General features: G+C 51.0%; 1 protein-coding gene across 2 annotated transcripts in view; it reads left to right on the forward strand.

Moving 5' to 3' along the window:
• GRIK4 (glutamate ionotropic receptor kainate type subunit 4) overlaps positions 1-13,468 on the forward strand; it is a 423,105-nt gene that overhangs the window by 269,654 nt on the left and 139,983 nt on the right. For both annotated transcript variants that reach the window (XM_072822392.1, XM_072822393.1), the window contains 2 exons: positions 7,767-7,945; positions 12,250-12,303. In XM_072822392.1, coding sequence (XP_072678493.1) covers positions 7,767-7,945; positions 12,250-12,303 — 233 coding nt within the window. The remainder of the gene's footprint in view (positions 1-7,766; positions 7,946-12,249; positions 12,304-13,468) is intronic.

Consider the following 13,468-nt stretch of genomic DNA (forward strand, 5'->3'; position numbering starts at 1 on the left):
GTGCAGGGCCCGATGTCTCACCACCCTGATGGGAAGTTCTTTCTTGTGTCTAGCCACAGGGCCTCTTGCTCATAGGGTGAGCCCTGTTCTCTCCACTTCAGTTCTTCCTGGCAAGGAAGTTGCTCAGCCGTTTGCTGAGCATCTACTGCGTGCTGAGCTCTCTGCCAGATTCTGCTGCTTCCTAGCCCAGGGCCCTTTCCCTTGGAATCATGACATTCTTTGACTTGCCTTGCAGATGGCAAAGCATTTTCACTTACATTTTGCCATTGTATCTCCCTCCTCCCTAGTCATTCTAGAGCCAAGAAAACAGAGTCTTGGAGCTGGTAAGGGGCTTGCTTGCGATCACACAGGTGGTACGTGGCAAACGGAGCCTCTAACTCAGGCCCTTTGACTTGAGATTTCGTCCTCCACGGCCCCTCCTGCCCTCCTGGTCTGTACAAACAACCCCAGAGCCGCAGCTCAGGGCAGCCTCTGCCTGGCACATACGGTGTCCTTTGAAGGGCAGAGATGTGTCTGGAGCAGTGTGTCCCCTTGCCCCCTTGAGCAGGGTGCGGGATGGCTGAGCACAGACACGATCCTGAGGAGGATGAGCCTGCCCAAGGGCCATGGGGGCCAGGCCACACAGCCCAGGCGAGACGCCTCAGCCATGCAGCGCTGCCTCTACTTAACTCACCCACTGAGGCTGCCTAGGGACCCGGGCCCCACCTACCAGGGCCCAGGGAAAGAAGGGGGGCAGAAGAGGAGAAGTTCAAGGGCAAAGAGGATTAAAATCTAATCAAAGAATGAAGAAACCAGGGACTGAAGGGAAATGCAGCTCAGAGCTTGGTTGGAGATCCTCTTCCATCTTCCTTATTAATGCAGGGCCCAGAGACACCGTACATTGAATTAGAAACAGGCATCTAATTCTATTTTCCAACCATCAAAATTAGCCATAACAGAGACCATTCCATAGGGAATCAGACCACTTTTTTTTTTTTTCTCTCTCTCTCTCTTTCCAAAAGTAGAGTTTTAATAAGCAGGTTTTTGGACCAAGCAGAATTGTATTGTGTTTTATGTTATTTTTCTTTAATGGGAAAAGAAATCAGGATATCTGCCAGTGCCTAGTTCTAATGAGGCTGGCGGGTGGGGAGTGGATGCGGTGAGGGTCCATGGTCGTCACCATGGAGCGGAGGGGCCTCGGCCATTTGGGTGCTTCCGAGGAGAGTCAGGCTTCCCCACCTGGTGCACTTGAACTTGCTCTGTGCCCCTTTGGTGAGATCACCCAGCCTTGCCACGAGCTTACCTTCTGAGACTCTCAGCATGCACCCAGAGCCTTCGATTCCTAAGGTCACAGGTATAACACACTGTCTGTTTTCCTGGTATCTTTGTGCAAACTCAACTCCTATTTTTTTTTTTTTTTTATGTTTGCTCTGGTATTTCTTTCCAAGTATGTCAATGTCCTTTCTATGGCTATGTGTCCTTCTGCCACCTGTTTACTACCTGTGTGACCTTGGGAAGGTAACTTAGGTACTCTCCAGCTTCTGGAGGTCCTGTCTATGGAGTGGGGACGATGATACCTCCCTTACAGGATGGCCGAGGGGATTAAATAGGACAAGATATACAAAGAGTATAACACAGTGACCTCGGAAACACGAGCTGCATGTGAGTTTTTCTTTCCTTCCTTCCTTGGATCCCTTTCAAAAAATGTGAGGTCAGGACCTGGAGCAGAGTGACCAGAGCTTAGCTCTGCCCTTCTGCTATCCCTGTGTTTGCTAAACTCTGTCCAGGTTGTTGGAGAGGAGCAGACTCTGAGCCTGGGGAGGAAGCATAGCTGGAGAGAAGTGCAGAATGGTGCAGTAAAAAGAGAACTGTTTTGGAGTCAAACCAAGATGCTCCACCACTCGTGAGCTGTGTGATGTCAAGCAGATCACTGTACCTCTCTGAGCCTTAGTACCTCCCTGAGTAAAGTGAGAATAATAGTGCTTTTCAGGGCACTTGGGTGGAAGGTATCTGGGCCCAGGACATAATAAACATTTACTCACTTTATCCTGCGAGCCTGGTTGTGGCAGCAGGGGGTGGAGAATGGGAGACTAGGGGTGACACTCAGGGTCCCTTGTGAAGATAGTGGGACCCTAGTGGACCTTCCCCACACCAGCCCCAGGAGGCACTCGCTGTGGGAGGCCTCATGCTCCTAGTGATACAAAAGTAACCATTTATTAAGCCCTTGCTATGTGCCTGAGACTTTCTGCTACGGCTTTTGAAATTGTCCCATTTAAACCTCACGATAACCGTCTAAGATGGACCCCATAAACATTGCTATTATATGCATGAGGAAAAGAGAGATTAAGTCTATTTTCAACACACACACGGTTCTTATTACCCCCTCTCCCTGCTTCTCTGAACACTGTGGAAAAGACAGAAGGGGGGGGGGACCATTTTTTTCCTATTTCATGGCTGGGTTGACGCCTTGCCACGCCAACTCAAGTAGGAATCAGAGGCGGGAGGTCGGAATCCGGAAACCTGGTTTGGGTCTTGGCCCGTCCTGGGTTTTCTAGCTCTGTGACCTGTCACTGCCCCCTCGCACCCAGGAGCACCTGCGCTCCCAGAGCCCTGTGGGGTTAAATCAAGTGTGAGTGAAGGAGCCGAGGAGACACTGAAGCCTGCTCAGGGCAGTCACTAGCTGAGCCCACGCTGGACACACGCCCCGAAGTTAGGCAGCAGGAGTGCAGAGACCAGGTTCTCACGACGCCCACCTTTGCTGCCAGAGAAGAGGGCAAGCTGCAGGGCCACGCAAGGCACAGCACAGTCCTCCTGTGCGCAGGAAGCCTCACCTCCTTCTCCATCCCCTCTCTGTCTCCTCCTCTGTCTCCTGTGTCCTGGTCTCCCCTGCCTGTTCCCGGGGCCAAGCCCAGCTGTGGAATGAGACAGAACCAAAAAGCAGGTGCCGTGCATCATTCAAACACTTGAACTTGCTCTGTGCCCCTTCCCCACTGGCGACCTCCTGGACTCTCGTTCCCGTCTCCCCATCAGAATGTGCTCCATGGAGAAGGTCTGAAACCCACACACCCTGAGGCATGTGGCCTGGCAAAGGGAAGGGAAACGAAGCCTTACCAAGTGTAGGGCAGTGTGGGCACAGTGGGAACCGTGTTATCTCCCTAAATCCTCCCCACAGTCCCCTGAGGTCAGTGTTACATCCCTGCCTCCTGCAAGATTTAAAACTGCTGTCCCTCCTGGGAGGACTAGCATCTTCCAGAGCCAGCGCCTGCAGCCAAGGGAATCAGCCAGTGGAGAGGGACGGATGCCAGTTGAAATGGGTGTTTATTCTTATTTTTTGATACAAGGGCCCTCTGTGTCCCCTGCAGACCCATCACTTAGGTATTTGTGTCCTTGTCCTATGGCCTTGACCAAACCCGGCTGTGCCTTTCACAGCTTCTCCATCCTCCTCCCACCCTGTCTGGCCTCCTGCCTCCCTCCTGCTTCCCAGAACAGCCGGCCTGCTGAGGCTTTCATCGATCTACCCCGTAGCATCCTGAGCGAAACTAATAGGTTCCCCAGGTCCCTCTCAGCCTTGGACTTGGCAGGCAGACCTGCTGCTGGGCCACAGGCCCCCATAGGAGAGAAAGGCTGGGATGGAGGTGGAGGGGAAGCCAGGAAGAGAGCAGCTTTTAACCCCTCTGGGGGCAGCTGCCTTCCATAAATCCCTTAGTTCCATTAAACAGGTAGAGTTGAGGAGAATGACATTTGGAAAATTCTACACTGCACGCAAAAACTCCTAATGTTCTTAATGTCACTAAACTGCACGTTCCCTTCCAGATTCCTTCCGCTGCCTAACAAAATAAAAGGTTCCCTTTCTGATTCATAGAACTAGAGAATCCCTGGGCTGGAAAAACATCAATGTTCTTCGAGTCCGACTTACCATCCACTGGCTTAATTCACTTGCTGACAGTTGGCAAGAGGGGCTTCAATCTTTCCTTAACTACCTCCAGCGACAGGGAACTCACTACCACTGCGTCTTTAGACTCCTTGAACAGAGCTAAGTGTCTTTTGACCTCCATCCACTCTTTGTTCTGGAGCGTAGTCCTTGAGGCTGCCAAGAGCAAATCTGGTTCATGATGGTCCTTCCCACTCTTCCTCAAGCCAGGCACCCCCTTCCTTCAGCTGCTCCTCAAGTGACATGGGGTCCGTTCCCCACCTGGCACTGCGACTCCCCTGCTCTGCTAGGATGTGGACTCTCACTCTTCCCCCTCTGTGGCCTCAGTCTCTAGTTCAGCCCCCTGGCAAGCGCGGTGCTCCCTGCCTCACACTGGGCATGTGCAGGAGAGTTCCAAGTGGGAATTCCTACCCAAGCCCGTGAAATACTTAGTGTTTGTATATATCCTCTACTATATATATGCATGCGTATATGCTAGCAAGTATTTTACATTGGTTTAAAACCAAGGACTATATTTTGTGGATTGGATAATAAATCCGGTAAGAGAAGGAGCTGGGTGAAGGACAGTTAGGATGTGAGTGGGTGAGGAGGGGGTGAATGGAAATCAGATTGGTGAAGCATCTTCTAGGGAACAGGCACTGTCCTGCTTACTTGACATCCTCTAACTAACCCTGCAAGGTAGCAGTTGTCCTTACTTGACAGGTAAGGACACTGAGGGGCAGAAGGGTGAAGGGAGTCGCCTGCACCAGCCAATCCTAGCAGCACTGGAGCTAGACTCACCTGCCACCCTGTGCTCTGTTTGCTGCTCCAGGTGCGGTCCAGGCTGGGAAAGGAGTGGGTGATGGGAGATCCTGGGTGGGATGCAGACCTCACCCCACCCCCAAAGACCTGCTGCCATCACTGTCCCCATCCTACCTCTCAGCACACACATGATAGTGTGCTGATGGGATGGGGATGCTACTTCCTTGGTTAAAGGGCAGCAGAGCACCCCATGGGGCTGTCGGGTGGGGGCACGCTGGGCATTGATTGGAGCAGGCTCCCCAGTTTATCTGCCATCCGGGGGGCTCTTCCGGACAGTTTTAAAGGGATGAACAGTCCCTAGGCTGCCTTGGCCAGGCATCTCCATGCTGTGCCTAATCCTGCTGTCCTCCAAGCTTCTCTGTCGCATCCCACTGAACTTCACTGCCCCTCGGAAGGATCCCAGGGGATTTGGCCTCCTTCCCAGCCGGGCTCTAGAGACTTTCCCTGCTACATTCCAGGACCCGTGGCGTTGTCCTCGGCCATCCCTCCAGCCGCAGTGCTCCCTCCCACGTAGCATGCCCGGGTGGATCTTTTCTTGAGCCAAAGAGATGGCCAGCACTCTAGGAACACCAGCTCTGTGGCCTCCCGTGACCATCTTAAGTGTCTTTGGGGTCATGTACTCAGACTTTTGTGCGAGTCGGATTTTGCTTTTCACGTCATCTCTGAGGAAGACATCATGAATATTCTCTCCATTTCACATATAGATATAAATGAGGCTGGCCCCGTAGAAAACCAGATGAATCAGACTCTCAAACAAAGTATGGGTATGATTTGAACTTTGTCATAGACTCAGTTGCAAGACCCTGCACTGAGCTCCCAGCTGGCAGGGTCTGAATCTGATCCACCTTCTCTGCTGACATCTTGGCGGCCCCATGCCTGGCACTGAGGGTACACACGGTGTGGGTTGGACAGCCTTGTGCTTTCGTCCCTTTTTGTCTGCCTCAGTGAGCCACCTCTACCCCTGAGCTGTTGCGGGGATGAGTAAATGCAGGAGAAGGAGCACTGAAACCAGACTTTCCCGTTCCCAGCATGCTTCCACACCATGTCCCTGTGCGCTCTCAACTGTCATACCCATTTTACAGATGAAGAACAGAGCCTCAGAGAGGTCAGATGACTTCTCAAGGTGATACAGCTGGTGAGGGCGGACGCTGAGCTTGAATCCCAATCTCATGCAAGTCAGGGTTGGCAGGAAATGCCCCAGCAGCATCAGGACCTCTCCCGATGTGTGGTGAGGGGCTACAGGGGGCGCAAACAGCAGGGAGGTGGAGGGCGAGATTTACAAGTCCCCTACAAGGCCCTGTGGGGGAAGGAAGAGAGACCAGCTGGTTCTGAAGCCTCTGGAGTGACAGCCCCTTGCAGGGCTTTCCCTTGCCCCTTGTAGCCCCCAGCCCCCCAGACTGCCCTCTGGGGACCCATGACCAACTGGAGCATGGGTGTTGGCACCAGCTTCCCAGGTCTGTTTGCATCATGCCAGGCCCTGGGCCCCACCCTGCTACCTTCTCCTTATTAGAAAACACACCCAGCGTGGGCTTTCCTCCCAAGTCCAGAGATGCGTGCCCCAGGCGGTACACCTGCTACCCCTGCTGGCTGTGTCCTGAGAGGCATCTGGTCTCTGGAGATGGGAAAGGGGGAACCCTGGCCCCTGCCACACCCCTGTGTGACTAGGCAAGTCTTGGCATCTCTGTGAATCAAGGGAGGTGGCCAGGGTGGCTGTGCCCTTCAGAACCCTCTCTCTCACCTTTTGATCCTGAGGGTCAGGGAGGTGAGGAAGCTGCGCAGGGAGGAGTCTGGGGTCACTTTCAGGACATCCCTGCAGTCACTGTCCTGTGGTTGGAGCAGAAACTGGAGCATGGGGGCCTCTGGTGAGAAAACCAACCCCTGCCTTGCCGTCCAACGTGTGGAGCCATGTCTGGGAGCTACTCCTCTCGTCTTGCCTCGTGTTCCCCTCTGTGTGTAGGTTTAAGATGCCTTGTAGGATTGTTGTGAGGACTTAGACAAGCCATGTGGAATATTTAGCTCATTATCTGGAACACAATAAGTATTCAATAAATATAACTCTTGTCGTTATTTTTAGGAGCAAATGCCTGTACTTCTCTTTCCACTAGAGCTGAGACCACCATCTTCCCAGGAGAGCCCCCCACACACACACACCCCTGACCCCCCACACACACCTTCTTGCTGGCCTGCCTTCACGAAGCTGAATTAAGATGCTTGTGTCTCAGCGATGTCATTCTGGAAACCCTCCTCCTACCCCCTGCTCCTAGACAGCAGATAGCTGGCGGAAGGAGGGGAGGCCTTGGCTCACAATCCCACATTTTCATTTTGTTCTAGGCCCATATTGTTGCCCGTTGGAGTGGAGTTCAAAGCCTGTCCTCTTATAATCATAATGATACCTTGACTTAATGCAGCCACGGTGCTCTGAGGAGTTCAAAGGGTTTTTGTTAGACCTGTTTCCTGGGCTTGTGATCTTGAGACGACTGCACCCCCCAGCATCTACAGTGAAAACAAAGGCCGGGCTTTGGTACCCCTAGATGGGACATTTCTGGGCCTTTACAATGGACAAGGCCTGGGCCTGAGCCCTTCACATCTTACCTTATTTAATCCTCAACATGGTCCTGTGAGCTGGCTGCTGTTATTCTCATTTCTTACAGGAGAGAACTGCAGCCAAGAGCCCCGACCACATGAGGAGGTCACTTGGTGCATAAGTGGCCAAATTAGGGGGGAAAACTAGGCCTGCTGGTCTCTAAACCTGGGTCTTGGCCGCTGGGTGGTGCTGCTCCTGAGGGCTGGCGTGGGGGTGGGGGTCCTCAATGGACCTCAATCTCTCTTTAAAAGAACATTCCCTAGGGAGCTGGGGGAAAGCCATGGGGGCTGAGGCATATTCTTTGTCCCTGAGATGGGAATACCCACGTCCCCAGAGGTTGAGAACATTGCTCAGTTAAGGGGGCTGCTGCTTCGCACCAGCAGTGGGCCACACCCATGGCCCTGCCTCTGGCCCTGTGTCTCCCAGGACAGCACGTGGACCCTCAGGGGCTTCATCCTCTCTCTCCTCCAGGCCTTTTAAACCTGGAGAAGCTGCTCCGGCAATTCCTTATCTCCAAGGACACGCTCTCGGTCCGGATGCTGGATGACACCCGGGACCCCACCCCACTCCTCAAGGAGATCCGGGACGACAAGACAGCCACCATCATCATCCATGCCAACGCCTCCATGTCCCACACCATCCTCCTGAAGGTGGGAGCCGGGCTGGGGCGGGCGTGGTGGGCACAGAGCATCCTCCTCCTCCTCCTCCTCCCTCCCCCTGAGCTGGTAGGCTGCTCCGTCCTTGCCTTGGGTGTCGCCAAAAAGAAAGGCAAGAAGAGGGTGATGCTGTAAGAGTGTTAACTCCTGGTTGCAGCTGACCCTCCCTGCCTGTGGGTCTGTGGGTTCCCGGGAGGGGCCGAGGCACTTGGTGGCCTTGGGGCAGAGGCTGTGTGCCAAGTGGCATACAAGTATTTCCATATTTTGACAATGCGTGTCGCTGAGCATCTGCCCTCTGTGTGAGCCCCGAACGGTTTACAAAATGCTACCATGTGACTTCCCAGCCTGATCCCCTCAGTGACCCAATGGGGCAGGTACCCCCATCTTCCCTGGACGGGTGAAGAAACCGAGACTCTAGGAGATGAATGGCTTTGCCCAAGGTTGCACCGTGGAGGAGCACAGCTGAGCAGATACCTGTTGTGCCTGACAGCCAATCAGCACTTTCTTCTACCCCCAGAATGCAAGGGGCAGGGTGGCAGTGTCTAAATCAGAGTGGACAGTGATGGAAACTGGAACTCTGTGAGGGAGAGTTCTCTCCCATCTGACAACGAGAGAGACCAGGACAAAAGTCAAGTCCAAGGGAGGGGGTGGGGGGGCAGGGTTGTGGGGGCTCCATGCTCTGGAGAAACAGCTGGAAACAGCTGGGTAGCCTTGGAGTCCCCGGGCACCAGCTCCTGGGCTGGTGGCTGGGCTAGGCATCAACCCCAGAAAGGTGGGCCCCACTTGCAGGCTGCTCCAAGGCTCCCAGCAGCTCCCCCGGCCCCTCCAGGCACAGGGGCCTCCTCTAATGCCACTCTAATTGCACATTTAAACGTAACCTGCCATCTTCCACTGGGGGAGCGAGGCTCCTCGTTAACCTCTGCCAAGCTGTGAGGAGCCCAGCAGACACTCGATGATTGTCTCTTCCTCCTCCTCCCCCTCCCCATCCAAACCTCCCCCTCCCCAGCTAGTTTTTGTCTCCGAGTTAATAAGAGATTTGAATGAGTTCTCTGAGTACCGAGGGCTGTCCCTTCAGTCCGTTGCTATAGTGACTCTCCACAGCTCCAAACCCACGTCTGTCTGGGTGCATACACTCAACACACACACACACACACACACACACACACACACGCACATACACGCACACTCCAATGGAAATTTTCTCTCTTTTTCTTTTCTCGTGTCTGGGCCTATGATCAGTGAAGTCATCAAAGATGGAAAAGATCCTCTAAGTTTCAGGGCCTCAGAGAGACAGGCTGAGGAGACCTCGGGGAAGATGAAGGGCACGAATAAGATAATTGTCCCCCCAGGGCCCCTTACAGAGGGTAGACAGGATGCACAGTGCCCTCTGCAGTGGCCAGAGCCTGCCTGAACAACCGCCCCCCCCACCGGGCCGATGGAAGCCTTTTGGGGGCAGCCCTTATAATAATAATATAAGACCCTCAGGAATATTTCATGACTCCCAGCATATGTGGTTGGGCTCTTTTTAAAAAAAATGTCTATTGTTAAAATTTTGGAAAGTACAGAAAAGTACATAGAAGAAAATAAAAAATCGTTATAGCTTTTTCTTTTTCTCTTATAAACCTTTAGTTTGGGACATGATGGAAAAATCTTACAGGTGCACATGGAAAAGAAAGACATTCCATCACCCGGAGACAGCCACTGTGAAATTTTGATGTCTATCCTTTCTGCCTTTATAGACACATTTGTTTCTTTTCAAAATTATCATCAGCCTGCACATACTCTTCTGTAACATACTTTTTTTCCCACTTGATTATATGCCCCACATTTTGCTTATGTCATTACATATTTGTCTACAAATACTTTAATGGCTACATCATTTCTTATCATATGGATGTACCATAATTTATTTAACCATCCCTTTATTGTTGGAGATACAGGTTGTTTTCAATCTTTTGCTATAATAAACAATGCGAGATGCACATCTTTTGTACATAAATCTTTATGCACATTCATGAATATTTTCTTAGCATAAATTTCCAGAAGTGAAATTACTCAGTTAAAGATATGCATGCTTTTAAGGATTTTGATATGATTTGCCAGATTGCCTTTTTAAAAGGCCATAACAATTTATACTCCCACCAGCAGCATATAGGTGTCTTATAGTACCCTTGCCAATACTGGGTATTTTCATTAAAAACACTTAAAAAAAATGGCTGTGCTTTTGAAGAAAACGCTCCCTGCAATGATGATTATTAGCAAGTGGTTCTGCTTGGTGGCCAGTAGTAGGCTTTCCTGAAACCACCCATTGGCCTCAGCCCTTGTGACCTTGGCACCAAGCCCATGACTACCCAGTGGGACTTCAGAAACTGGCTCCCTTTGTTCCCATTTGACTCCCTAGTGTCCCCAGCAGGCAGGCTCTGCATGGGGCTTGGACTCAGGCTGCAGGCTCATCCTCGCTAGGGGTTATAGCACAGCCTTGGGGGCACCCCAGAGAGGATGGACTCCATGTGGGAAGCAGTGTGAGCAGAGAGCACACCCGGAGCTTCCAGGAGCCTTGCTGTGCCCCCGTGAGCCTGACCCTGGAGCTTGGCGGCACTCTGCTGTCTCTTGATTTCAGAAGGATTTGCAGAGTAATCCCCTACTTTATTGAGCAGCTGTTCCAGCAACAAACTTTGTGTTTACCCAGAATTCAGGTCTTAAAAACCAAGGATCTCTTGTCTTTTAGCTTTGGGCAGCAGATCTCACAGATGGGTTTTAACCATCTGACGGTGCCTTCTCCCCATCCCCCGGCCCCAGCTCATCCCTGTAACCAGGTCACCGGGGCTCCCTCCTGTCTAGGCAGTGGTGACAGGCGATGGCATTTTTAGATGGACAGTGTTGAGTGTGCAGAGATGAGAGGAGGTCAGCAGCAGGCTGTACCGGCCCCTTGGAGGTGAAGGAGGAAATGTAGTTTTGCTTAGAGGAAAAAGAGAAGCCTCGGGCCCCATGTGACCCCCACATCATCTTGCCCCAGGCCTGGAGCCCTTCTGTACTTCATTTTCCATTGGAATGCTGGCGATAGAAGTACCCCAGGCTACTCTCACAGGAGCCCTGTAAGGGTTCCTGCAAAAACGCTTACAAAGTTATTAGAGTTCCTGGAGACATAAATGCTTTGTAAGAGGGAAATGTAATCACCCCTGGTCTTGTTTTCCCCTCATGCACCCCAACAGGCAGGACGAAAGCGGTTTCCCAGTGGCCCTGGGGCTGCAGGATACATGATGAAAATCTGCCTGTCAGAAGGCATGAGGGCCCTGGGGAGAGCTGGGCTCATTATTTACCTGATCTCCTTGTCGGCCTCTGTAGCACCTGTCACACTCAAAGTCGGGCACACTGACAGGGGAGGTTGGTGAGGGGTGTCTGTGATGGCTTACAAAGATCAGACGAAAAGGAGGCTGTTCTGAAGTCGAGCCTCCCAACTGTGGGACGAGGACACGCGGGTGTGCTGTGATCAAGGGTGAAGCATGTCACAAGCAACTTGTTCCTTACCACTAATGAAAGACCAAAGTTTGCAAATGATTCACTTGTTTCCTACATCACTGCAGACTCAAAGACTCTTAGGAGTCTCACGCACTCGCCTTTGACAGGAGTTGGATTAATTTGGGAATTACCTACAACTGCAGACTCTCCCGTCTCTGCCTCGGCCCCTAAGAGGGTTGTCGGTACTTGCATCGATATCACGGTCCTCTGGGAGAGGATAGTTTGGTTGAAAGGACTGAAATTAGGCTGCTTGGCTTTAATTTCATCTTTTCCCACTTTCGAGACATGTGATCTTGTGCAAGTTACAGAGCCTGTTGGTGTTTCAAGATTCATCAGCTGTTAGATGGGGGGTGGAAGAGGAATGATGGTGCCTCCATCACCAACTTAACCCAAGCGAAAGACTTTCTAGTGCCTGGTCCATACTAAATAATGGGTACATGGTAGCCACTATTATTGCTAATAGTTTGGGAGATAATTATTTTAGTCTTTTTTATTATTTGCTTCATTTCCCTTAAAGTCATTTTGGCTTCCATGATATCTGGTTATATCCATGAGAATGTGTCGTACATGAGAACATCAGCATCTATGAATGTCACTGCAGGGCTGGAGAGCAGGGTGGCGGTGGAGACACCCTTCTCTTCTCCATTCTTCAAGTCAAGGGCAGTGTGAGGACCAAAGGGTAGTGGGCCAGACACATGGCGGACCCTTGGAGCCCTCATGCTCTTTCACTTCCTGTGGCTTTCTGTTTTCTGTCTAATCTCCTTCTCTTCTGTTTGCAGGCAGCTGAACTAGGGATGGTGTCGGCCTATTACACATACATCTTCACTAATCTGGTAAGACATTTTCACAGCTCACCTCCTTGGCATAGAGTATCAATAACTAGGGTCAGTGGAGTGTGACCAAGTGAAGCTCTGGAGATGGGGGATGGGGAAAAACAAAGCAAAGGAACAGAAACCAACCAGAGAGGTGGGGCATTCTAGAAACATGAAAGTCCAGGAGTGACTGGGATTCTCATCTCAACAACTCTTAGCCTTGGGAGGATGGGAATCTGGGGAGTCGAATGCCTCTATCAAATGCCGCCACCTCCTAACAGTGGTTCTGATGGGTGTATCTTCTCTATAGGTCCAGTTACTGGCCTGCAGTCCAGTCACTGCATTGCCAGACCCTTATGGTAACTCAGAAGTAGGACAGCTAGGGCACAAAGTACATGCGTCATACGGTATTAGAACTGGATGCATTTACAGAGGCTGTCTTGGCCAAATCTCCTTATTTTGCTGATAAGAAAATAGATCTGTAGAAATTTGATTGAGTCAGGTTGAAACACTGGCTTTGCCACATGCAACCAACCATGTGCCCTTCAACAAGCACTGAGCCTTGGTTTCCTTATCTGTAAAATGGGGATGAGAGCACATATGCCATAGAGTTGCTGTCATTTTGAAGTGGCATAGTTTAATCTACATGGAAACATTTTGAAGCTATAAAATATTAAGAGATGTGAATGGTTCTTGTGAAGGATACACACTCAGAGACTAGAAAGAACCTCAGAGAACTGGTTTTTCTAAAAAAAAAATTATAACTTTCACTTGAAATGATTATAGGTTCATAGGAGGAGTTGCAGAGAGAGTACAGAGTGGTACCATGTATCTTTAACCAGTTTCCTCCAGGAGTTGCATCTTACATAATGGCCATATGGTTTCAAAACCAGGACATCAAAACGTCCTATGTAGGTATATGTCAATCCCACTGTAACCAAGACACCATTTCATCGCCACAAAGATCTTCCTCATGCCGCCATTTTATGGTCTCACCACCCTCTTCCCCACCATCTCTAACCCTTAGCAACCACTAATCCGTTCTCCATTTTGACAGTTTTATAATTTCAAGAATGTTATAGAAATGGAGTCATTCAGTATCTGACCTTTCTCACTCAGTATGTACGACGAGCCTGGAGACCATTCGAGTCATTGCCTGAATCACTAGTTTGTTCTTTTTATTGCT

Source organism: Canis lupus, chromosome 3 (assembly GCF_048164855.1).
Source record: "Canis lupus baileyi chromosome 3, mCanLup2.hap1, whole genome shotgun sequence".
Taxonomy (NCBI): domain Eukaryota; kingdom Metazoa; phylum Chordata; class Mammalia; order Carnivora; family Canidae; genus Canis; species Canis lupus.